The following is a 24059-nucleotide window of genomic DNA, read 5'->3' as shown; positions in this document are numbered from 1 at the left end:
GTGCGGTGGCCCGTAGGGCCATCCATACAGCCAAGTGTGAGTGTTGGAAGTCTTTGTTTCCACCATTATGTCCGAAACTCCTCTGCCGCAGATCTGGAAGCATGTCCGCAAGATAGCGGGTAAGTTCGTTCTTGATGTCTCGCCGGTCCTTCACCTCCATGGTACTCTTGTGGCAGACCTGTTGCAGGTCGCGACCAAACTGGGTTCCCACTTTTCTTCTGTTAGCTCTGGTTCTCATCTTCCTCAATCTTTCCTTCTTCGTAAACCTGTCTTTGAATCTCATCCTTTAAATTTCTGCACTCATCTCAGACTTCCCTATAATGATCCCTTCTCTCTCTCTGAACTTCAGTCTGCCCTGGCCCCCTGTGGTTCTACTGCAGCGGGCTCCGATGGCATTCATTATGAGATGCTTCGCCATCTCCCTCCGTGCACATCTCAGTATTTACTGAGTCTGTATAATCGAGTCTGGGAGTCGTTGTCAGTCCCTGAGGACTGGCTCGATGCCGTTGTCCTCCCTGTTCAGAAACCAGGGTCTCTGGGGACATCCCCTATGGATTTTTACCCTATTGCCCTCACGAGTTGTGTCTGCAAACTTTTTGAACGTATGATTAACGTTCGTCTGATGTGGTTCTTAGAACACTATCTCCACCTTTCCCCTTCTCAATTAGGTTTTCGCAAGTGTCGCAGCACAACAGATGTCGTGGGGAACTTGGAGGTCTATATTCTATATTCTATTGGAGGTTCTATAATCGCTTTTGCTGCGAAGACCTACTTTGTGCTGCCCTTTTTGACCTGGAAAAGGCTTACGACACTACTTGGCGATATCATATTCTGTTCCAACTTCATTCTTTTGGCCTTCGTGGTACTCTCCCTCTCTTTCTCCAAAGCTTCCTCTCTCATCGTTCCTTTCGAGTGAGGCTTGGTACCACTCTCTCTGCCACTTTTCAGCAATATGATGGTGTGCCCCAAGGTAGTGTTCTGAGCACTACTCTTTTTCTGGTTGTCTTCAATAGTCTTCTTTTCTTTCATCCGTCTGGCGTCTTCTCGCTCTCTATGTCGACGATCTTTCCCTTTGCTGTCAGGGTGATGATTTGCCTCTCCTTCAACGGCAGCTTCAACTTGCGATTGATGCCGTGTCGTCTTGGGCCACCGATCATGGCTTTAGGTTCTCTACATCTAAGACTTGTGCTATGACTTTTACTAGGAAGCGTGTCGTTCTTCATCCTTCCTTGTCGCTTTATGGTCGCCCCCTTTTGTACAAGGATTCCGCTAAGCTTTTGGGGTTAATCTCTGATACTCGTTTGTTGTGGTTGCCCATATCTCTTACCTCCGAGTTGAATGCTCTAAGGACCTTACCCTTCTTCAGGTATTGTCCCATACTTCTTGGGGAGTGGATAGGCGCACTCTCCTCATTTTACATTTCTTTCTTGCCCTGTCTAAACTCGATTATGGTTGCCCTGCTTACTCGTCTGCTTCTCCTTCTACTCTTCGCCGTCTTAATGCTTTGCACCATACTGGGTTGCACCTCAGCTCTGGTGCCTTTCGTTCAACTCCTGTCCTCAGCTTGTATGTTGACACTGGCTTCCTATCTTTCCAGGACTGCTGTGATCACTACTGTCTTCGCTATCTTGCGCAGTCCTTGCAACATCCTTCCTCTCGCCTCTGTCGTGCTTTAACTTTTAAGGTTCCTGTTCCTCTTCACTGCCTCCCTCTTTCTGTCTGGTTATCTCGCTTACAGGATTCTCTTTCAGTTCGTATTTCTAATATTTCTCCTCGTGTTGATCCTTCCTTGACCCCGTGGAGAGTCCCCCTTCTGAAGTTTTGTACATCCTTAACCCGCATCACTAAAGCTTTTACCCCTCCCACGGTTCTGAAACGCCTTTTCCTTGAGCACTTTCGCACTCCTGCTCCATTTCCATCTTCACCAATGGGTCTAAGTCTGCGGATGGTGTGGGCTACTCTGTTGTTTTTCCTGATAGCACTTATATGTGTCGGTTATCTACAGAGACTAGCATCTTCACAGCAGAACTTTATGCTATTCTCTATTCTCTTTGTCTCCTGCTTTCTCGTCAATCTTCCTTTGTAGTTGTCGTTGACTCTCGTAGTGCCCTCATGGCTCTCGGGTCCATTAATCCTGTCCATCCAGTGGGTGTCGAGATTCAGCATTGGCTGTTTCTTATTTCCCGTAAATTTAAGTCAGTTGAGTTTTGCTGGGTTCCCAGCCATATTGGAGTCTCTTTATATGAGCGTGCGGATGCTGCTGCTAGGGAAGCTGTCCGCTCTTGTCCCATCTCCCGTAAAGGTATTCCTTATTCCGACTTTTACCCAGTTATTCATTCCTCCATACTTACCCGTTGGCAGGATTGTTGGTCTTCTGTTACTGGTAACAAACTGTGTACTTTTAAGAGTAGTGTGTCCTCATGGTCGTCCTCCTATAACTGTAACTGGCGATGGGAAATGGCTCTGGCGAGGTTGCGTATTGACCATACACGCTTAACTCATGGTCACTTAATGGACCATGGTTATGGTCCATTAATGGTTAATGGAGCGCTGCCCTGCTCCTTGTTGTCCAAATTGTATTGTCCCTCTTACAGTTGTGCATATCCTTGTTGAATGTCCTGACTTCCAGGATGAGCGTGTGCCTTGTTTTCCAACCATCCCTCGCTGTCGCTTGTCCCTCGATAGAATTCTTGGTGAATCAGATACTTTTGATATCGTTTGCCTTATGCGTTTCTGTTCTCGTATTGGCATCCTTGGTGATATTTAGCACCCTCTGATTATTCCACACATTTGATGGTGCCATATAGCCTTCCCGGTTTGGTGCCTTCTTTTGATAATTTCTTACTTACTTATCCAGCGTCCACATCTCACACTAATGTATCTCTTTAACCCTAACCAAATAAAACTCAGTACAACTGGTTTTATTATGTGCTCAGAACCATTGGTTTTATTTGGTACTCACTACCACTGGTTTTTATTATGTGCTCAGAACCACTGGTTTTATTTGGTGCTCAGACCCACTGGATTTATTTGGTGCTAAGTACCACTGGTTTTATTATGTGCTCAGTACCACTAGTTTTATTATGTGCTCAGAACCACTGATTTTATTTGGTGCTCAGTACCACTGGTTTTATTATGTGCTCAGAACCACTGGTTTTATTTGGTGCTCAGAATTTTTTTTTTATTTGGTGCTCAGTACCACTGGTTTTATTTTGTGTTCAGAATCACTGGTTTTATTTGGTGGTCAGTACCACTGATTTTATTTGGTGCTCAGAATCATTTCTTTATTTGGTGCTCAGAACCACTGGTTTTATTTGGTGCTCAGAGCCATTTGTTTTATTTGTTGCTCAGTACCACCTGGTATTATTTGGTGCTCAGCACCATTGGTTTTATTTAGTGTTCAGTACTTTTGGTTTGATGTTGTGCTCAGTACTGTGTATCAGTTTTATTTAGGGCTCAATACTGTATATCAGTTTTATTTAGGGCTCAATACTGTGTATCAGGGTTTTATTTAGTGCTCAGTACTGTGTATCAGTTTTATTTAGGGCTCAATACTGTGTATCAGTTTTATTTTTATTTTTTTTTGGAGATATATACAAGAGTTGTTACATTCTTTTACAGCCACTAGTACGCGTAGCGTTTCGGGCAGGTCCCTGGAATACGATCCCCTGCCGTGAAGAATCGTTTTTTCATCCAAGTACACATTTTACTGTTGCGTTAAACAGAGGCTACAGTTAAGGAATTGCGCCCAGTAAATCCTCCCCGGCCAGGATACGAACCCATGACATAGCGCTCGCGGAACACCAGGCGAGTGTCTTACCACTACACCACGGAGACTGTTTGAAACAGTCTGATTTAGACTGATTTAGTGCTCAATACTGTGTATCAGTTTTATTTAGTGCTCAGTACTGTGTATCAGGGTCTTGTTTAGTGCTCAGTACTGTGTATCAGGGTTTTATCTAGTGTTCAGTACTGTGTATCAGATTTATTTAATGCTCAGTACTCTGTACAGTATCAGGGTTTTATCTAGTGCTCAGTACTGTGTATTAGATTTATTTTGTGCTCAGTACTGTGTATCAAGGTTTTATCTAGTGCTCATTACTGCATATCAGGGGTTTTATTTAGTGCTCAGTACTATGTATCAGGGGTTTTATTTAGTGCTCAATAGTGTGTATCAGTGTTTTATTTAGTGCTCAATGCCATTGGTTTTATTTGGTGCTCAGTATCACTGGTTTTATTTGGTGTTCAGTACCACTGGATTTATTTAGTGCTCAGTATTGTCTACTTTTATGAAAATCGTTGTGTCATCAACAAGGATGATACAGTACTATAGTTTGCATCCTTCCTTATCTATGTCTGAAATGAGGATGAGAAAATGTACCAGATCAAGCACAATAACGTGGCATACTGAGCTTTTCATAATGAATTATTATTATTATTAACATCTTTATTGACAATTACAATTTTGCCTAATCCAAGGATTTCAATTAAGTCTTATTAAAGTGAGGATAATGAAGGTATTCACTGTCATGCAGAACAGAGGGTCATACACACGACAATATGTCTAAACTAGCACATATATATATCATGGTTACAATCAATGTTTTAATGTATGAATATGTAAAAACAACTTTCTATTGTGCACTGCCACACAAGGGCAGGGATGGGTTTATAAGTGATGCAGCTTAGAAGTAATATAAATAAAATTGTTCTTCATTCTTTAAAATGGACAAGTAAATTAAGTTTAAGTTAAAAACGAAGCTATACCTAATAAATTCCCTGTGACCTACCTTACCCCTCTATTGTCAACCCATGTATGTTTTTTTTTTTGTTTTTGTTTTTCAAATCAACGCTGTTTTAATGTAATTTTCTGTAATAATTTGTAATTGTATTTGTGCTGTTTTTTCAACAATGTTCCCCCCTCTTTTACCTCTATTTTTATTTGTACTCAATGCATTTTTTTCTTTTTACCCATTAGTTTTAAGCTTTAGTCAGTAGTGTTTTTTCCTGCCCGAAACGCTTTGCGTAATAGTGGCTTTAGGCATTGTATGTACTAGCTCTTATCTATAAAGCCAACAAACTTTGTAAAATCTCTTTATGTATGTACCTTTGCCTAAATAAAAATTATTATTATTATTATTATAAATTTTGGATAAATTGTTAGGATGTTGTCCAGTACACCAGGATCAATGAAATAGTTACACAGTTGGTGGTACAATAGGCCAGGAGGTCATAAATCTTTTTCGGTTTCACATTCAACAATATAGTGTTCTAGTGAATGCATTAAAGGTTTATCACAAAGTTTACAATCTGAATATTCTGGTAGTGGCTCAGCCTCACTAACCTGCCAGATGTGTCTATAGCCAAGGCGAATTCGCGCAATGACTATATGATATTGCCTGGTCCGGTTACTGTGCTGACCATACAGATACTTTTTATTACAAAAGTTGTCATAGCTTTTAATACTGCAGCTTTCAGATCTTTGAGTTTTATTAGTTCTTCTAATCTGAATTAATCTCTTTAATTTGTATATTTCTAATAATTGCATTAGATAGTCCAAAGTCATAATCAGTGTTTTCTTTCCTGCAAACTTCATTGGCCAATCAATCTACAAAGTCATGTTTTCCAACTCCAACATGGGATGAAATCCACACAAATTTTGTACAGTAGTTATTATCATTGGCAAAAATTACATTCCATTTAATATTACAAGCTACTTCAGACATGCATTGTGATGGGTTATTTAAGGACTGCAAAGCACTTTTAGAGTCACAGAATATCACTCCACCACCATTGAGCTTAAGGTACTCAGTGACTAGATAAATACCCAATAGCTCAGTCTGTGTCGTGCTTGCCCAGTTGTTCAATCTCTGTGTACTAGACATGATCATTTCATTCCCTTTATATACTGCACATGCACAACCTTATCTACCAGTGCCTAACTGCAAGGAGCCATCAGTAAAGGCATAGGATTCAGTTGGTTTGAGATTTTGAAGATGACTGTCAATAGCTTCTAATGTTATACATCTCATAGTTTCAGTGTTATACATTTGTTTTACACTGATGGGGGTATAATGCAAAGAGACCTGCACATTTTTCTAAGGGGGAATATAGTAAACAGTTTTATCAGGATTAAGAGACACATTCAGCTTCAGAAGATTATAGGCACAACAACTGAGCCACACAAAGACAAACCCTTCAGCACGGGTGGGACACGAACAAGGGGACACAGGTGAAAACTTAGTACCCAGATGAGCCACAGAGACGTTAGAAAGAATTTTTTCAGTGTCAGAGTAGTTAATAAATGGAATGCATTAGGCAGTGATGTGGTGGAGGCTGACTCCATACACAGTTTCAAATGTAGATTTGATAGAGCCCAAAAGGCTCAGGAATCTGTACACCAGTTTGACAGTTGAGAGGCGGGACCAAAGAGCCAAAGCTCAACCCCCGCAAGCACAATTAGGTGAGTACACTGTAAGGAGCTTTTTGCGGCGGATTGAGGGAACAGTCAAATTTTTTTAGAATGTTGTGTTGATTTAGAGGCGACGACGATCGTGGGATCGGATGCGCCCATTTTTTAGAATGATGAATGGTCCAGGTTTTACTTTGTTGACTATTACACTCTGGGCTCTGTTCGTTTTGAAATTAAAGATCCATTTCCCTACTTTGCCAGTAATTCCTTTTGTGTGCATTTTCTGTGCATAACACCATAATTACATTTGTCAAAAGCTTTTTCAAAATTTATGTATATTACATCAGTGTGGTTTGCTTGTCTTCCATGGCATCTAAGGCCATGTCATAGTAGTCTAGCAATTGAGTATCAGAGTGCCCCTCTCCTGAACCCATGTTGCCCAGGGCTATGTAGACACTGTGATTCCATGTGTTTTGTATAACAGTTATTGAATAGTTGTTACATAAAAAGCATTTTTAATAAAGCAACTAGTACACAAAGCATTCTTGATGCATATTTGACTTCTCAAATGCTGCACATTCTCGATCACAAATTAATTTCACTTATACAGAACATGAGTTTAGTTCATTTATTATGCACCCCATACCCATCTTGTGGGCAGTAGTGGAAAGGGTTACAGAGGCACATGATGGGCTCAGGGACTGAACCTCACAATTCATTTAGCTAAACAAGTTACAGTCTTGATGAGCTAGTTTCAAAATTCAGTGCACATCGTCTCATCAACAATGGGCTTGATTGAGATCGACCACAAGCGACTCCACTACTAGTCATCTCTGCCGTCTCTGTTGTCTTCCATGCTGCTGCCTGAAACGCTATGCTTGCCCGAAATGCTATGCATACTAGTGGCATTAGGTATTGTTTGTACTAGCTCTATCTATAAATCCAACATTATGTTTGTAACTAATCCTCTATGTATGTACTTGTACATGAATAAACATTTGATTTGAATTGATTTGAAGCAACTGACATTTGTGGAGAGCTAGTGTCACAATTGATATGTTTGTCCTGCACACTGCCCCTCATCCAGTGGGCAGTGGTGGATAGGTTAAAATTATTCAGTTACTATCTAAAGTTAGCAAACTAGGGATATTTGGCTAAGATTTCTGGTAGCAGATCATTTTGAATGAAATATTCACACATCTCTTGAACATGTGTTATAAAATTGTCTCGAATACACGTATCTTTTCGCACTCCATTAAACCAAAATCTGTGTAATACATAGGAAACATGTCATGGTGATGATAATGATGAAAACATGTTTTCCTACAGCTGTTTGATGAGCTGCGGAGCAAATCTCCAGAGGTACTGCAGAAGTTGGCACCAATTCAGGGTGACATCATGCTGCCGGGTCTGGGAATCTCTCCTGACGACTCCACTATCCTCATCTCAGCCGTCTCTGTTGTCTTCCATGCTGCTGCCACCGTCAAGTTCGATGAAGCACTCAAACTCTCACTCCAGATGAATGTTTTGGGCACCAAGCGCCTCATTGAACTCTGTCACAAGATGACTAAGTTGGTGGTAAGTGTTGGGGGTGGGTGGGGTAAGATGGGTGGCCAGCAGGCAAGGTGTGGTGGCTGGCCAACACACAGGGTGTGGTAGGTAGCCAGCAAATAGGGTGTGGTGAGTGGCCAGCAGATGGGGTGTGGTGGGTGGGTGACCAGGAGGCAGTGTATGGTGGGTGGTCAACACACAGGGTGTGGTGGGTGGTCAGCAGGTGGGGTGTGGTGGGTGGCCAGCAGGTGGGGTATGGTGGGTGGCCAGCAGGTGGGGTGTGGTGGGTGGCCAGCAGGTGGGGTGTGGTGGGTGGCCAGCAGGTGGGGTGTGGTGGGTGGCCAGCAGGTGGGGTGTGGTGGGTGACCAGGAGGCAATGTATGGTGGGTGGCCAACACACAGGGTGTGGTAGGTGCCCAGCAGACAGGGTGTGGTGGGTGGAGAGTAGGTGGGGTGTGGTGGGTGACCAGGAGGCAATGTATGGTAGGTGGCCAACACACAGGGTGTGGTAGGTGCCCAGCAGACAGGGTGTGGTGAGTGGCCAGCAGGCAGAGTGTGGTGGGTGACCAGGAGGCAATGTATGGTGGGTGGCCAACACACAGGGTGTGGTAGGTGCCCAGCAGACAGGGTGTGGTGAGTGGCCAGCAGGCAGAGTGTGGTGGGTACAAGCAGGCAGTGTGAAATTTTCCCATGTAATGACTATATTTGCTCCTTTTTTAATAATGTATTCAAAATACAGTACAGTCATATATTTAAATTTTCCCAGTGTCCATGTATTACATTACAGCATTTTTGTACCTGAAACAGTAATGTGTTTATCCCTCCTTCCCAGGCATTGATCTGTGTATACCAAAGGCTGTAATATGTATCCCTCCTCCCAAGGCATTGATCTGTATCAGAGGCTGTAATGTGTGTATCCCTTTCTCCAGGCATTGATGCTTGTATATCCGAGGCTGCAATGTGTGTATCTCTCCTCTCCAGGCATTGATCCATATATATCTGAGGCAGTAACATATGTATCCCTCCTCACCAGGCATTGATCTATGTGTTCCAGAGGCAGTAACATGTGTATCTGTTCTCCCCAGGCAGTGAACCATGTACACCTGAGGCAGTAATGTAGATATCTCTTCTCTTCAGACAGTGATCCTTGAATACTTGAGGCAGTAACGCAGTTATCTCTCTCTTCCCCAGGCATTGATCCATGTATACCCGAAGCAATAATGCAGGTATCCCATCTCAGGCATTGGTATGTGCCTACCCAAGGCAGTAATGTGTGTATCTTTCCTCCCCAGGCAGTGGTTCATGTTTCCACAGCCTATTGCAACTGTGACCGAGGTGAAGTGAAGGAGATGGTCTACCCTCCGCCCATCGATCCGTATAAACTCATTCAACTCATCGACTGGATGGATGATGAAACCTTCAATCATCTTACACCCAAGTAGGTGTGGTTGTGTTGAGTCTGCACAAGTTGATGACATATATCTTATCTGTTAAGATATTTGTCTCTTCCTATAGTGTGCCCAGTGACTTGAGCTGACCATGCTTCTTCGCAAGGTCGGCAATTGATTCCTGAGGGTTCAAGTGGTTAGGCACCAATTCTTTGCCCAGTCCTCATATTCTTTCCAAGCGCTACATAGTCATACTGGCTCAGCATTTTCTTCTAATAACTGCCTTACCTCACTACATAGTCTTCCTGCCTTGGTGCCTTCTTTAACTAATTACTTACTTACCTTACCTCCCCAATTCTCAAAGTGTGGTTAATGTGATTACCTGCTTGATTACCTTCACATTGTTTACAACATAGAGCATAAGTTTGTTGTGCCTATTCCATGTATCATATTTGTTCCTAAAATGTTATACTGTATATTATTAGCTCACCCTACCTCATTCTGCAGGGCTTTCCAGCTGTCCACAATCTAATTTAATAAGAAATGCAGTGGAGTAGCTAACTACAATACTGTTGTGTATGAATGAAGCTGAAGAAAATACACAATACTTTATTCATTCAAAAAGGCTGAGGGAGTGCCAGTCTGTTTGAGAACTGAATAATTTTTCCCGTAAGGAATAATGCAAATTGGATTACTCTGTACCCAAAACATGTGCTTATAAAAGCACTTTTAATTGGATTTAAATCTAAGTTTAATTGGGTATCAGAGGTCACTTCAAAGCCCCTTTGGAATAGTACTTCAGTGTACAGTTTCTTAAAGTTCATATAGTTACGTTTGGTATTCCAATTAGCATTGTGCACTAATTTCCATTGTCAGGGACAGGAAGCTTTTACTAGGCTTGCATTGAAGTCCCTTCCCCCCTTCCCCTACCCAGGTCAACTATTGACCTTCCCCAGATGCAACCCACAACAATTGCTGAACCTCCAGATACCTATTTTCTACTAAGTGAATAGAGGCATCAGCTAAAACAAAACATGTCAAACCATAGTGGTCTTGCCTGAGGATTGAACCCAGTATTCCTGATTGTGAGTCGAGAACGTAGAATGATAATAGGGGATAACGTTAATAATTGGATACACCATTGAAAATCTATCCCAATGATGAGAAATTTCCTCTTACTGTTCTTTTCATTAGTCTTTCACTAAAGAAGCCTTTTGTTCACCTTAAGAGCCTGCTTGATATAGTGTATAATAATTCATTGTGTCAGGGGACAGGCAGCCAGTACTGTGTATACACACACACAGTACTTGTTAGGCTTATATCAAGGTCGTCCTCCAGGGTCAAATTACAGACCCTTCCCAGGATGCAACCACTCAAGAAGCTGACTAACTCATGGGGTGCCTATTTACTGCAAGGTGAACAGGGGCATGAGGTAATAGGAAACGTGTCCAACCATTTCTGTCCCGAATGGGATTCGAACTCAGAATTCTCGATTGCGAGTTGAGAATGAACCAGATTGTACTACTGGAACCCTATCTACCCGTCTACTACCTACATCGATATTTGTGTAATTATCTAATTGTAGTAAAAGATTAAGTATTATGCTCATGGTAACCCCTGAGCATGGTATATTTGATCTTATTTGATTTTTAAACTGCTCTATTTTTCATATTTATGTACGTCTACTAAAGCCCATTCCGCTTTTCAGTTACAGTATTGTACTCTGTTTCCAAAGGAGTCGCTCTGCATGTTGTACACCTTTGTTTCCTGTAGTCTTCCTTTGTCTTATCTCTTGATTCTGTTCAGTGCTTACTTTAGTATTCTTTCTAGTATAGCTGGGGTGATCTATGTCCTCAGCTCACAGTCGATGCACCGGAGTTCAGTCCCAAAGGAGGACAGAAATGGTTGGGCACTTTTTACTTTCAGCTGATGTGTCTATTCATGTAGCAGTTAAATATGCACCCGGGATTTAGACAACTGTTGTGGGTTGCATCCTGGGGAAGGTCAGTTATTGGCCTGGTTGGGGTGGGGATGCCTCATAACCCCAGGTACAGACTTCCTGTTCCTGACAACAGGAATTATTAAGTATTCCTGGAATTATTAAGAATTCTGGTGTTTCCCCCAGAAAAGGCTTTACTGTGTACATTAAAAATAAATTAATAATAATTAGTCATTCGTTGTCATTTAGTTATGCATTATACAGTCTAGGATCACATGAAAACCAACACTTCCACACTCCAGCAGCAGCCATCCACAGCAGCACTCCACCACTTCATAAGACCTTGTGTATAGTACACCTTTGTGAATTGCCATGCAGTTGACTCACAACTGATGGGACTTAGGTTCGATTCCCAGACAGGGCAAAACAATTGGGCATGTTTCCTTAGACCAATACCCCTGTTTACCCGGCAGTAAATAGGTACAGTACCTGGGAGTTTAGAGATTGTTGTAGGTTGTATCCTGGGAAAGGTCAGTCCTTGGCTAGGGAGACCTCAACATGTCTTAACAGGCTTCCTTTTCCCTACAATGGAAAACCATTCATTTCTTCTTTATACACCACATCCATGCAAACTTGGCCCTTACCATTTTCCATATAGTGTCCTTGCCCTGTGCCTCACTTACTTACTTACACCATGTTTGCTCACCCTCTTTCAAGCCTTCCTCACCTCCAACCCTCAGTCACCCAAGTATCTTTCTTTGCCAGTCTACTGTTACAGTATTCATTTATTTAACATGAGCAAACTATCATTTGTTTAATTATACAACCTACATTAATACAGTGCCTTAAACAGTAAGTATACAGTGTAATTTAGTACAGTATAATATACATATTCATTTTTAAAATATACAGGGGTACCTCGGTTTAAGAGTTTAATCCGTTCCTAGAGACAGCTCGTAGCCCGAAAACTTGTAAACCGTAGCTCCGTTCCTGACTACCCAAAAACCTCACTTCAAACTAAATTTTATACCTAATTCATCAAAATCTACACTACAAAAGTATGTTCAAGTTATTACTTACCCTTGCTGATGACTGCTGTTGGCGTATGGAAGATGGTGAGGAGGGGGGAGGAGGAGAGGTGTTACTGTTTGGAAGGGGAGTCCCCTTCCATTATAACATCAGGCAGTGAAGACTTCTCTGGGGTGCACTCTCTGGCACGTTTTGCCTGCATACCACTAGGCCCTGTTGTGGATCACTGATTGATTTTCTCACAACGAAACGATCCATTGAAGATTGTTTTTCCCTTCTTTGCAACACTTGTCTGTAGTAAGACATCACATTGTCATTTAAAAGGTCAATGCAACGGCCTGCTACAGCTTTATCTGGGTGAGTTTTTTCAACAAAACTTTGCAGTTCTTCCCATACTTCACACATTTTCTTAATGAGGAAGGGACATTCTCTACTGCCTCTACACACAACTATTTTCTTAGGTTGAACCTTACCACTGGCTTTCTTGGGACCCATGGCGAAATATATAATAACAACTTTTATGCTCAAATGGCCAAAAATCTGACAAAAAACTGTAAATCCTGGTAAAGACTTTAGGCGGGATAGTCACTGGATGCGAGGCACTGGTAAACTGAGGGGCGATCGTCTTGCCACCACGTGCTAGGTCGGCCCGTACTCATATCAACACCCTCGTATTCCGAGGCAATGCTCGTATCCCGATGTAAATTTTCTGAGCAAATCCTGCTCGTAACCCAAAAAGCACGTAACCAGGAACGGTCGTAATCCGAGGTACCACTGTACATTATTATTAATAATAATACATACTGTATTATTATTATTATTATTTTTTTTTATTATTATAAAATATATCGCTTCTCAGGCTTCAGGTAACTTTATGGGACATTTTAAACTAGTATGTTATGCTATATAGAAAACTTGTGTTACTTCTATCCCCATCCTGGTACAGTAACCTTTTTCCCCAGTACGTGCAGTATGGTGTATGGTTATGTATCTCTCAGATCTTTGCCTCTCCATATTATGCCACTGCCACAATCTTAAATCCAACTTACCTTTTTCCTTTTAAATATACATAAATCATATTACTGTACTTAGAATTGTTAAATATAGAAATACTGTACTGTACAGCATGTTTTCAACAGTTTGCTAATTTTCATATTAACCTGTAATAAGTCTTCTTTGACAGATTGATTGGGTCGCGTCCAAACACCTACACATACACAAAGGCATTAGCTGAACACGTGTTGGTTCAGGAAGCCGGATCGTTGCCTTTGGCCATTGTTCGGCCATCTATAGGTAAGACCTATATTTTGGTTTCCCATGGTTCTTAAGCTAATTTAATCAACATCCTTGTTAAACAAATTGTCATCCACACTTCTGTGGAAATTCCATTCACCTGGGCTGTGTGGATCTCGAAACGTGGACCCTACGAGTGTGAGGCTGACGCTCTATCGACTGGGCTATCTTGAGGTTATCTTGAGATGATTTTGGGGCTTTTTTTAGTGTCTCTGCGGCCCAGTCCTCGACCAGGCCTCCACCCCCAGGAAGCAGCCCGTGACAGCTGACTAACACCCAGGTACCTATTTTACTGCTAGGTAACAGGGGCATAGGGTGAAAGAAACTCCGCCCATTGTTTCTTGCCGGTGCCCATGATCGAACACGGGACCACAGGATCACAAGTCCAGTGTGCTGTCCGCTCGGCCGACTGGCTCCGGGCTATGAGCAGTCTTTAAAAGGAAAGTTTCCAGCAGCAGCATCCTGCTGCCAAACTGGAATTTTCAACTTTCCCTGACTACACCTACTGAATCCCTGAGGAATTACTGATCCACATCAAATAAATTGTTATCCACAACCAGTCTATGAGCAACTATAAATTGCTTATAGCCCAGTCGATAGTGTCATCTTCACATGCATGGGGTCCACAGTTTGAGACCCATACAGCCCAGGTTAATGGAATCCTTGTTATAGTTGATATATTGAATGGCAACATGCCAATTTCATTTATAAAGCATGTGAAATTTCCCTTTTAAACCATTTCTATAATAATTATTATAGTGTGAAGTTGCCATTGTGACCAGTTGACACCTTTCAGTGGGAACACTGACGGTCATAGTTAAGTTTATTACCACAAATGCAGAAAAGCATTTGGTTAACTGAAATATACCAACCTCATAGTGCAGGATCTACATAAACATAGAACTGATGAAAGTGTTTGTACTATGCTTGCAAGAGGTTTGAACAAAGGAATAAGCAATTTCCCTAGCCACTAATGTCCTTAGCTACTTTTTTCCCCACCTACTGGCATCCACAGCTACTGGTGTCCCAAGCTGGTTGTATCTAGAGAAAATGGTGCTACTTTCTACTTGATGTCCCAACAACTGGTACCATCAGCTGCCAATACCTTAAATCACATTGCCCCTAAATTGTCATTATCTCTAGTTATCTTACTGAGATTGGCATGATGATAACAGTACCTTGTGCCATCACTTCACAAAACATGTGAAGGAAGCATCATTGAACTAGGGCTGGTTGCAGTGCCATACCTTGAGCATGTCCGTGTGTGCAGTTAATGGCAGTCACTTACCAGCTGGCTTGAGAATATTGAGCCATATTATTACCACCAAGGATGCCTAGGGTTGTCTTGATCCAGGACACCATCTACTATATTGTAGTTTACCTGAGGGGCCACAATATCTCTAGTGGCCTCAACAGGGGTAAGAATCCAGCACCTTGTTGATGGTCCCCCCCCCCCCATTGTTCTTGAGGATTTTCCCCTCATCAGTTATACTTTTACAATACAGTACTGTATGTTTGATTTGCATGTGCCTTAACCTTTCAGAATTTATTTAATGAACATATAATACTGTACAATATTTTCAGAAGAACTGTTCAATTTGTAAATTCAAGGAATTAAGATTAAATTAAGTCCAAAATATGCTTGAAAATTTTGTTCTCAAGGATAGTTACATGGATGCTAAATAACTGCACTTGAAGACATTTAATATCTGGGGAAATTTGACTTGTGACCATTCCCACATGAAAGTTTAATACCAAGAGCCAGTAGAACTAGTAGAGATAGTGTGGTCTAATATAATATTAAATAGGGATTTTACTTGAGGGTGGCCCTCAAGTAGAATATCTTTCTAGTGGCCTTGACAAATACAGGAAGTCAACAGCTTGTCAGAGGCACCCCATTGTTCTTGTATACCTATTTACTGTTTAACTTTACAACGGCATATTAAAGGCACTTTTATGTTTGTGACAGTTGCTGCAGCCTGGCGGGAACCTCTACCAGGATGGGTCGACAACCTCAATGGACCTACAGGATTGATTGTAGGAGCTGGGAAGGGTATGCTACGTACCCTTCACTGCCGAGGAGAGCTGGTGGCCGACCTCATTCCTGTTGATATACCAATCAACCTCCTCATTGTTACAGCCTGGCACACAGCCACTCACAGGTATAATATTCAAAGTTACCATTCACAGGTAGTGCATATATATGTCATAATCTTTTCACTGCGACACATCTCTTATGGCCCTACTCCCGTAATGGGTCAGAATGGGGCTACAAAATTGATATTTTATATTGGTTCATATTACATTTCTAGTAAGAAAACAACCGGCTCTTTCCAGCAATGGCATTGAAAAATTAATTCTGTATTGTAGTAAAAACACCATTAAAAAATTAAATGTTTCTGTGGGGAGCCCTGTCGGCTTCCTGAAGCTATTCGAAATTTGGTGCTACATTAGTTTGGGGTCATCAGTCACAGGACTCATTATGCCTACTGGGGACCTCGAGCCAACAGCTAGTCCCCTCTCATAGAGGTGCAGGGAGCAGTGACCTTATGAGCACTTTACATTTAAAGTACAGTATGTCATTATTGCCATCGACCGGGGAAGGACCCAGAATGGTAGGCGAATGATAACAGACCACTGTCTAGTTAACCTGTGCAATCTACATCCTAAAAGATCAAAATAATTTTCCTAGAAAGAAACCCAACAAGCAACACTTCATGCTTGTTGGGTTTATATATATATATATACATATATATATATATATATATATATATATATATATATATATATATATATATATATATATATATATATATATATATATATATATATATATATATATACATGTATATGTATATATATATAAATATATATACATGTATATGTATATATATATATACATATATATATATTGGTGTATACTGGCAGCAGGTTTTCTTTCAAACATGTTTCATTGAATATGACCGCATATTCTGTATTTATTATTTTCTGGTTTAGGGCTTCTATCCTTCTAACTATTTTCTTAGCATCAGGGCTTAGTTGAAATAGGAGTTCTCCATAACTCATTTTCGTACTTTTAAGGTGAAGAAAAGAAGTGATTTACTATAGAATGTATTACACTTATTTATACAATTTGCACAACGTTTCGAACCTCCATGGTTCATTCTCAAGTGAAGAGATCTTACAATGCTGGTTGATTTTATACCCGCACTGGGTCAGGTGATAAGACAATAAAGGTGAAAACATGGGGGGATACTTAAGGGATAAATGTGGAGTAACATAAGAACATAAGAATAGAGGTAACTGCAGAAGGCTTATTGGCCCATACGAGGCAGCTCCTATCTATATACAAAGATTAATCCAGTGTAATTGGCCTGTTATGTTGGACATTGTCTTCTGTGTTGGCATCGTTATGTTCTGGTCTTGTCCTTACTCTCATGGTTGGTAGAGTAAATAGTTCCATGATTTGGGTGTTCATGGTAGGTTGTTTATTTATTTTTTTTATTTATTTGAGATATATACAAGAGTTGTTACATTCTTGTACAGCCACTAGTACGCGTAGCGTTTCGGGCAGGTCCCTGGAATACGATCCCCTGCCGCGAAGAATCGTTTTTTCATCCAAGTACACATTTTACTGTTGCGTTAAACAGAGACTACAGTTAAGGAATTGCGCCCAGTAAGTCCTCCCCGGCCAGGATACGAACTCTATTCTTTTGTGAATTGCTTCAAGAATTTGTAATCTTCTTGCATCTTGGGTTTTGTCTATTATGCAGGTATTCTTGTTCAACATTTCTCTTGTTAGAGTGATGTCATGGGCTTGTCTCATGTGATTCCTAGGGGCACCGGATGGAAGATGGCATGTCAAACGCCTCGTCAGCTTGGTTGACGTCATACCTATGTACTTAGATTGAAGGTTACATCCTTCGTGGGGGCAAGTGTACATGTATACAACGCTTGACTGCTGTAGAAGGTTCTCCGTCGGTTTCGGGCTGTTTTTGATAAGGAGTTCGGAAGTCTTCTTGGTTTTGTAGAATATTATCAGGTTTATGTTTTCGTTAGGAGTAGTGCTTTTTACTCCTTTACGGATTATTTCTTTCATTATTCTTTCCTCTTTTATATGTTCACTGTGCATGGTTGATTTGTAATATATATATATATATACATATATATATATGTGTATATATATATATATATATATATATATATATATATATATATATATATATATATATATATATATATATATATATATATATATATATATACGTCGTACCTAGTAGCCAGAACGCACTTCTCAGCCTACTATGCAATGCCCGATTTGCCTAATAAGCCAAGTTTTCATGAATTAATGTTTTTTCGACTACCTAACCTACCTAACCTAACCTAACCTAACCTAACTTTTTTGGCTACCTAACCTAACCTAACCTATAAAGATAGGTTAGGTTAGGTTAGGTAGGGTTGGTTAGGTTCGGTCATATATCTACGTTAATTTTAACTCCAATAAAAAAAATTGACCTCATACATAATGAAATGGGTAGCTTTATCATTTCATAAGAAAAAAATTAGAGAAAATATATTAATTCAGGAAAACTTGGCTTATTAGGCAAATTGGGCCTTGCATAGTAGGCTGAGAAGTGCGTTCTGGCTACTAGGTACGACATATATATATATATATATATTTTATATACAGGCATACCTCAGAATGCGAGTTTAATCCGTTCCTGGAGACGCCTCGCCTTCCGAAAACTCGCATTCCGAAGTTAATTTCCCCATAAGAAATAAAGGGAAATGAATTAATCCGTTCCTGACTACCCCAAAAACCCCACATCAAACTAAATTTTTATACCTAATTTACCTAATTCATCTAAATAAACCTACAAAACTATGTTCCAGTTATTACTTACCTTACTGTCGAGTGCTGTAGGCGTATGGAAGATGGTGAGGAGGGGGGAGGAGGAGAGGAGTTACTGTTTGGAAGGGGAGTCCCCTTCCATAATCACATCAGGCAGTGAGGACCTTTCTGGTGTGCTCTCCCTGGGACGTTTAACCTGAGTGCCACTAGGTCCTGGTTGAGGCTCACTGCTCGATTTCTTCACCAAATATTTGTCCATGGAAGCTTGCTTTTCCCTTCTTCGCAAGCTCTCTCTGTAGTAAGGCATCACATTGTCATTGAAAAGATTAAGACAACGGCCTACTACAGCTTTGTCTGGGTGAGTATGTTCAATAGTTGTTTGAATCTCTTCCCACATCTGACACACCTTCTTAATTACTGCAGAAGGGACATTCGCTGGTGCTGCTGCCACCACCTCCTCCTCCACTGCAGAATCATTCGCTGCTGTGTTGGCTTGCTGTTCCTGTTGAAGGGCTAGGAGTTCTTCGGTGGTCAGTTCTTCGTTGTGTTCTTCCACCAACTCCTCCACATCATCACCATCCAATTCCAAGCCCATTTTCTGGCCTAGACTAACAATTTCCTCAACAATAGGCGCATCATTTATAGGCTCAAACCCCTCAAAGTCTAGTTCTCTCACACCTTCAGGCCACAATTTTCTCCAGCCAGAGATCAGGGTTCTTTGAGTCACTTCTTGCCAGGCTTTGTCAACGAGTTTTAAAGCACTAAAAATGTTAAAATGCTCTCTCCAGAACTCTTTGAGGGTGAGGTTTGTGGCTTCAGTCACTTCAAAACATTTCCGGAAAAGTGCCCTTTCATACAGTTTCTTAAAATTCGCTATGATTTTCTGGTCCATAGGCTGAATTAGAGGAGTGGTGTTAGGAGGAAGGAATTTAACTGTGAGGAATTTATTGTATTGAGGCATCAAATCATCTTCCAAGCCTGGAGGATGAGCAGGAGCATTGTCAAGGAGAAGCACGGCTTTGAGTGGCAATTGTTTCTCCTGCAGATATTTTTCTATGGCAGGGCACAGCACTTCATTCACCCACTCCGAAAAAATAAGCCTAGTCACCCATGCTTTTTTATTAGACTTCCACATCACAGACAAACGGGTTTTCTGCACATTATACTGTTTGAAAACCCTTGGATTTTCAGAATGATACACTAGCAAGGGTTTAATTTTTAAATCGCCACTCGCATTTGAACACAGCACAAGCGTAAACCTATCTTTCATAGGCTTGTGTCCAGGCAAGGATTTTTCCTCCTTGGTAATGTATGTCCTCTTAGGCATTCTTTTCCAAAACAGTCCTGTTTCGTCACAATTAAACACTAATTGCGGTAGGTATCCCTCAGCCTGTGCAAACTCTTTAAATTCGTCAATAAATCGTCCAGCGGCTGGTTTGTCTGAGCTTGCTGCCTCCCCATGCCTTGTAACACTATGGATACCACTTCTCTTTCTAAATTTTTCAAACCAGCCCCTGCTTGCCTTAAACTCTTTCTTATCTGCATCACTCGTTGCAGGGGTCTTCTTTAGAAGGTCTTCGTGCAACACCCTGGCTTTCTCACAAATAATGGCCTCCGAAACACTATCACCCCTCAACTCCTTGTCGTGTATCCAAATTAATAACAACTTTTCCACTTCTTCAAGTATTTGTGGTCTTTGTGTCGTTAATGTTCTTACTCCTTTTGCCACATTAGCACTCATAATCTTATTTTTCTTCTTAAGTATAGTGCATATTGTTGATGTCGCTTTGTTGTACTGCCTACAAAGATCAACAACACGTGTACCGTTCTCATGCTTTCGAATGATCTCTTGTTTCTCCTCTATTGTCATCCTCACATGAGCTTTCTGGCCTTTATCCTTACCACTGGCTTTCTTGGGACTCATGGTGAGATATATAATAACAAATTGTATAGACAAATCACCAAAAATCCAACAAAACACTGAAAATCCACGACAAGAAATGATGTGGGGGTAGTCACTGCGCGTGAGACAATGGTGAACTGAGGGGCAGCGGGGCAGAGGGGCGACGATCGCCGAACGACCACGCGCTAGGTCGGCTGTACGCGTATCAACAAACTCGCATTCAAACTCGCCTCCCGAAGTAACCATCGCCTTCCGAGACAAATTTTTGGAGTAAATACACCTCGCCTTCCGAAAATCTCGCATACAGGGACAATCGCATTCCGAGGTACCACTGTATTAGTATATTTTGGTATCAGTCTTTCCTGTAAACATATATTATTAAATATGACTGAAAAAGTAAGATTAATAATTCTAACACAAATTTTCTCGATCTTTCTTACGTTTCTTTTCACTGTTGATGGTAATTCAAAGATCAATTCTCCAAAATTCATTTTTATTTCTAGTCTGACGCGACACTTGAGCGCATTTCGTAAAACTTATTACATTTTCAAAGACTTTAGTTTACAAACACACAACTGAAACTGAATAGAGCTTACACATTTCCGATTTCATATCTACATTTGGGTGAGGTGGATGAGGTGAAAACAAACTTTCAACAATGGGTATTGAATGAAACAACTATATTCTACCCACTTCAAGACTCTGCTCCAATATAGAAGCATCAAGAAATATGGACCAATAGGCTTTCTACAATTACTTCCATTCAATACCCATTGTTTCGTGTTCTGTCTTGTGTTTGAATTTAATACCCATTCAATACCCATTGTTAAAAGTTTGTTTTTACCTCATCCACCTCACGCAAATGTAGATATAAAATTGAAGATGTGTAAGCTCTATTCAGTTTCAGTTGTGTGTTTGTAAACTAAAGTCTTTGAAAATGTAATAAGTTTTACGAAACGCGCTCAAGTGTCGCGTCAGACTAGAAATAAAAATGAATTTTGGAGAATTGATCTTTGAATTACCATCAACAGTGAAAAGAAACGTAAGAAAGATCGAGAAAATTCGTATTAGAATTATTAATCTTACTTTTTCGGTCATATTTAATAATATATATTTTATATATATATATATATATATATATATATATATATATATATATATATATATATATATATATATATGTCGTACCTAATAGCCAGAACGCACTTCTCAGCCTACTATTCAAGGCCCGATTTGCCTAATAAGCCAAGTTTTCATGAATTAATGTTTTTTCGTCTACCTAACCTACCTAACCTAACCTAACCTAGCTTTTTTTGGCTACCTAACCTAACCTTACCTATAAATATAGGTTAGGTTAGGTTAGGTAGGGTTGGTTAGGTTCGGTCATATATCTACGTTAATTTTAACTCCAATAAAAAAAAAATGACCTCATACATAGAGAAAAGGGTTGCTTTATCATTTCATAAGAAAAAAATTATAGTAAATATATTAATTCAGGAAAACTTGGCTTATTAGGCAAATCGGGCCTTGAATAGTAGGCTGAGAAGTGAGTTCTGGCTACTAGGTACGACATATATATATATATATATATATATATATATATATATATATATATATATATATATATATATATATATATATATATATATATATATGCGAACAAGCCTGAAAGGTCCCCAGGACAATATGCAACTGAAAACTCACACCCCAGAAGTGACTCGAACCCATACTCCCAGGAGCAACGCAACTGGTATGTACAAGACGCCTTAATCCACTTGACCATCACGACCGGACCGGTATGTCTTGTACATACCAGTTGCGTTGCTCCTGGGAGAATGGGTTCGAGTCACTTCTGGGGTGTGAGTTTTCAGTTGCATATTGTCCTGGGGACCATTCAGGCTTGTTCGCATTTGTGTTCCTCACGTGTGCCCCAAAGAATGAGGTGATTTGGTAAAATGCTATGCCCAAGATTACTATCCGAGTGCCGGCGGTGGGGTGGTTCAAATAGCCTCGGCTATCACCTCATTTTGTCCGGTCGTGATGGTCAAGTGGATAAAGGCGTCTTGTACATACCAGTTGCGTTGCTCCTGGGAGTATGGGTTCGAGTCACTTCTGGGGTGTGAGTTTTCAGTTGCATATTGTCCTGGGGACCATTCAGGCTTGTTCGCATTTGTGTTCCTCACGTGTGCCCCAAAGAATGAGGTGATTTGGTAAAATGCTATGCCCAAGATTACTATCCGAGTGCCGGCGGTGGGGTGGTTCAAATAGCCTCGGCTATCACCTCATTTTGTCCGGTCGTGATGGTCAAGTGGATTAAGGCGTCTTGTACATACCAGTTGCGTTGCTCCTGGGAGTATGGGTTCGAGTCACTTCTGGGGTGTGAGTTTTCAGTTGCATATTGTCCTGGGGACCATTCAGGCTTGTTCGCATTTGTGTTCCTCACGTGTGCCCCAAAGAATGAGGTGATTTGGTAAAATGCTATGCCCAAGATTACTATCCGAGTGCCGGCGGTGGGGTGGTTCAAATAGCCTCGGCTATCACCTCATTTTGTCCGGTCGTGATGGTCAAGTGGATTAAGGCGTCTTGTACATACCAGTTGCGTTGCTCCTGGGAGTATGGGTTCGAGTCACTTCTGGGGTGTGAGTTTTCAGTTGCATATTGTCCTGGGGACCATTCAGGCTTGTTCGCATTTGTGTTCCTCACGTGTGCCCCAAAGAATGAGGTGATTTGGTAAAATGCTATGCCCAAGATTACTATCCGAGTGCCGGCGGTGGGGTGGTTCAAATAGCCTCGGCTATCACCTCATTTTGTCCGGTCGTGATGCTCAAGTGGATTAAGGCGTCTTGTACATACTAGTTGCGTTGCTCCTGGGAGTATGGGTTCGAGTCACTTCTGGGGTGTGAGTTTTCAGTTGCATATTGTCCTGGGGACCATTCAGGCTTGTTCGCATTTGTGTTCCTCACGTGTGCCCCAAAGAATGAGGTGATTTGGTAAAATGCTATGCCCAAGATTACTATCCGAGTGCCGGCGGTGGGGTGGTTCAAATAGCCTCGGCTATCACCTCATTTTGTCCGGTCGTGATGGTCAAGTGGATTAAGGCGTCTTGTACATACCAGTTGCGTTGCTCCTGGGAGTATGGGTTCGAGTCACTTCTGGGGTGTGAGTTTTCAGTTGCATATTGTCCTGGGGACCATTCAGGCTTGTTCGCATTTGTGTTCCTCACGTGTGCCCCAAAGAATGAGGTGATTTGGTAAAATGCTATGCCCAAGATTACTATCCGAGTGCCGGCGGTGGGGTGGTTCAAATAGCCTCGGCTATCACCTCATTTTGTCCGGTCGTGATGGTCAAGTGGATTAAGGCGTCTTGTACATACCAGTTGCGTTGCTCCTGGGAGTATGGGTTCGAGTCACTTCTGGGGTGTGAGTTTTCAGTTGCATATTGTCCTGGGGACCATTCAGGCTTGTTCGCATTTGTGTTCCTCACGTGTGCCCCAAAGAATGAGGTGATTTGGTAAAATGCTATGCCCAAGATTACTATCCGAGTGCCGGCGGTGGGGTGGTTCAAATAGCCTCGGCTATCACCTCATTTTGTCCGGTCGTGATGCTCAAGTGGATTAAGGCGTCTTGTACATACTAGTTGCGTTGCTCCTGGGAGTATGGGTTCGAGTCACTTCTGGGGTGTGAGTTTTCAGT

General features: G+C 41.3%; 1 protein-coding gene across 4 annotated transcripts in view; it reads left to right on the top strand.

Moving 5' to 3' along the window:
• LOC123769434 (putative fatty acyl-CoA reductase CG5065) overlaps positions 1-24059 on the top strand; it is a 274956-nt gene that overhangs the window by 188134 nt on the left and 62763 nt on the right. For all 4 annotated transcript variants that reach the window (XM_069308829.1, XM_069308832.1, XM_069308830.1 and 1 more), the window contains exons 3-6: positions 7742-7990; positions 9256-9401; positions 13503-13612; positions 15582-15774. In XM_069308829.1, coding sequence (XP_069164930.1) covers positions 7742-7990; positions 9256-9401; positions 13503-13612; positions 15582-15774 — 698 coding nt within the window. The remainder of the gene's footprint in view (positions 1-7741; positions 7991-9255; positions 9402-13502; positions 13613-15581; positions 15775-24059) is intronic.

The sequence above is a fragment of the Procambarus clarkii genome, chromosome 63 (genome assembly GCF_040958095.1).
Source record: "Procambarus clarkii isolate CNS0578487 chromosome 63, FALCON_Pclarkii_2.0, whole genome shotgun sequence".
Classification (NCBI taxonomy): Eukaryota; Metazoa; Arthropoda; class Malacostraca; order Decapoda; family Cambaridae; genus Procambarus; species Procambarus clarkii.
Note: the sequence above shows the minus strand (reverse complement) of the source record. Positions and strands in the feature narration are given on the sequence as shown.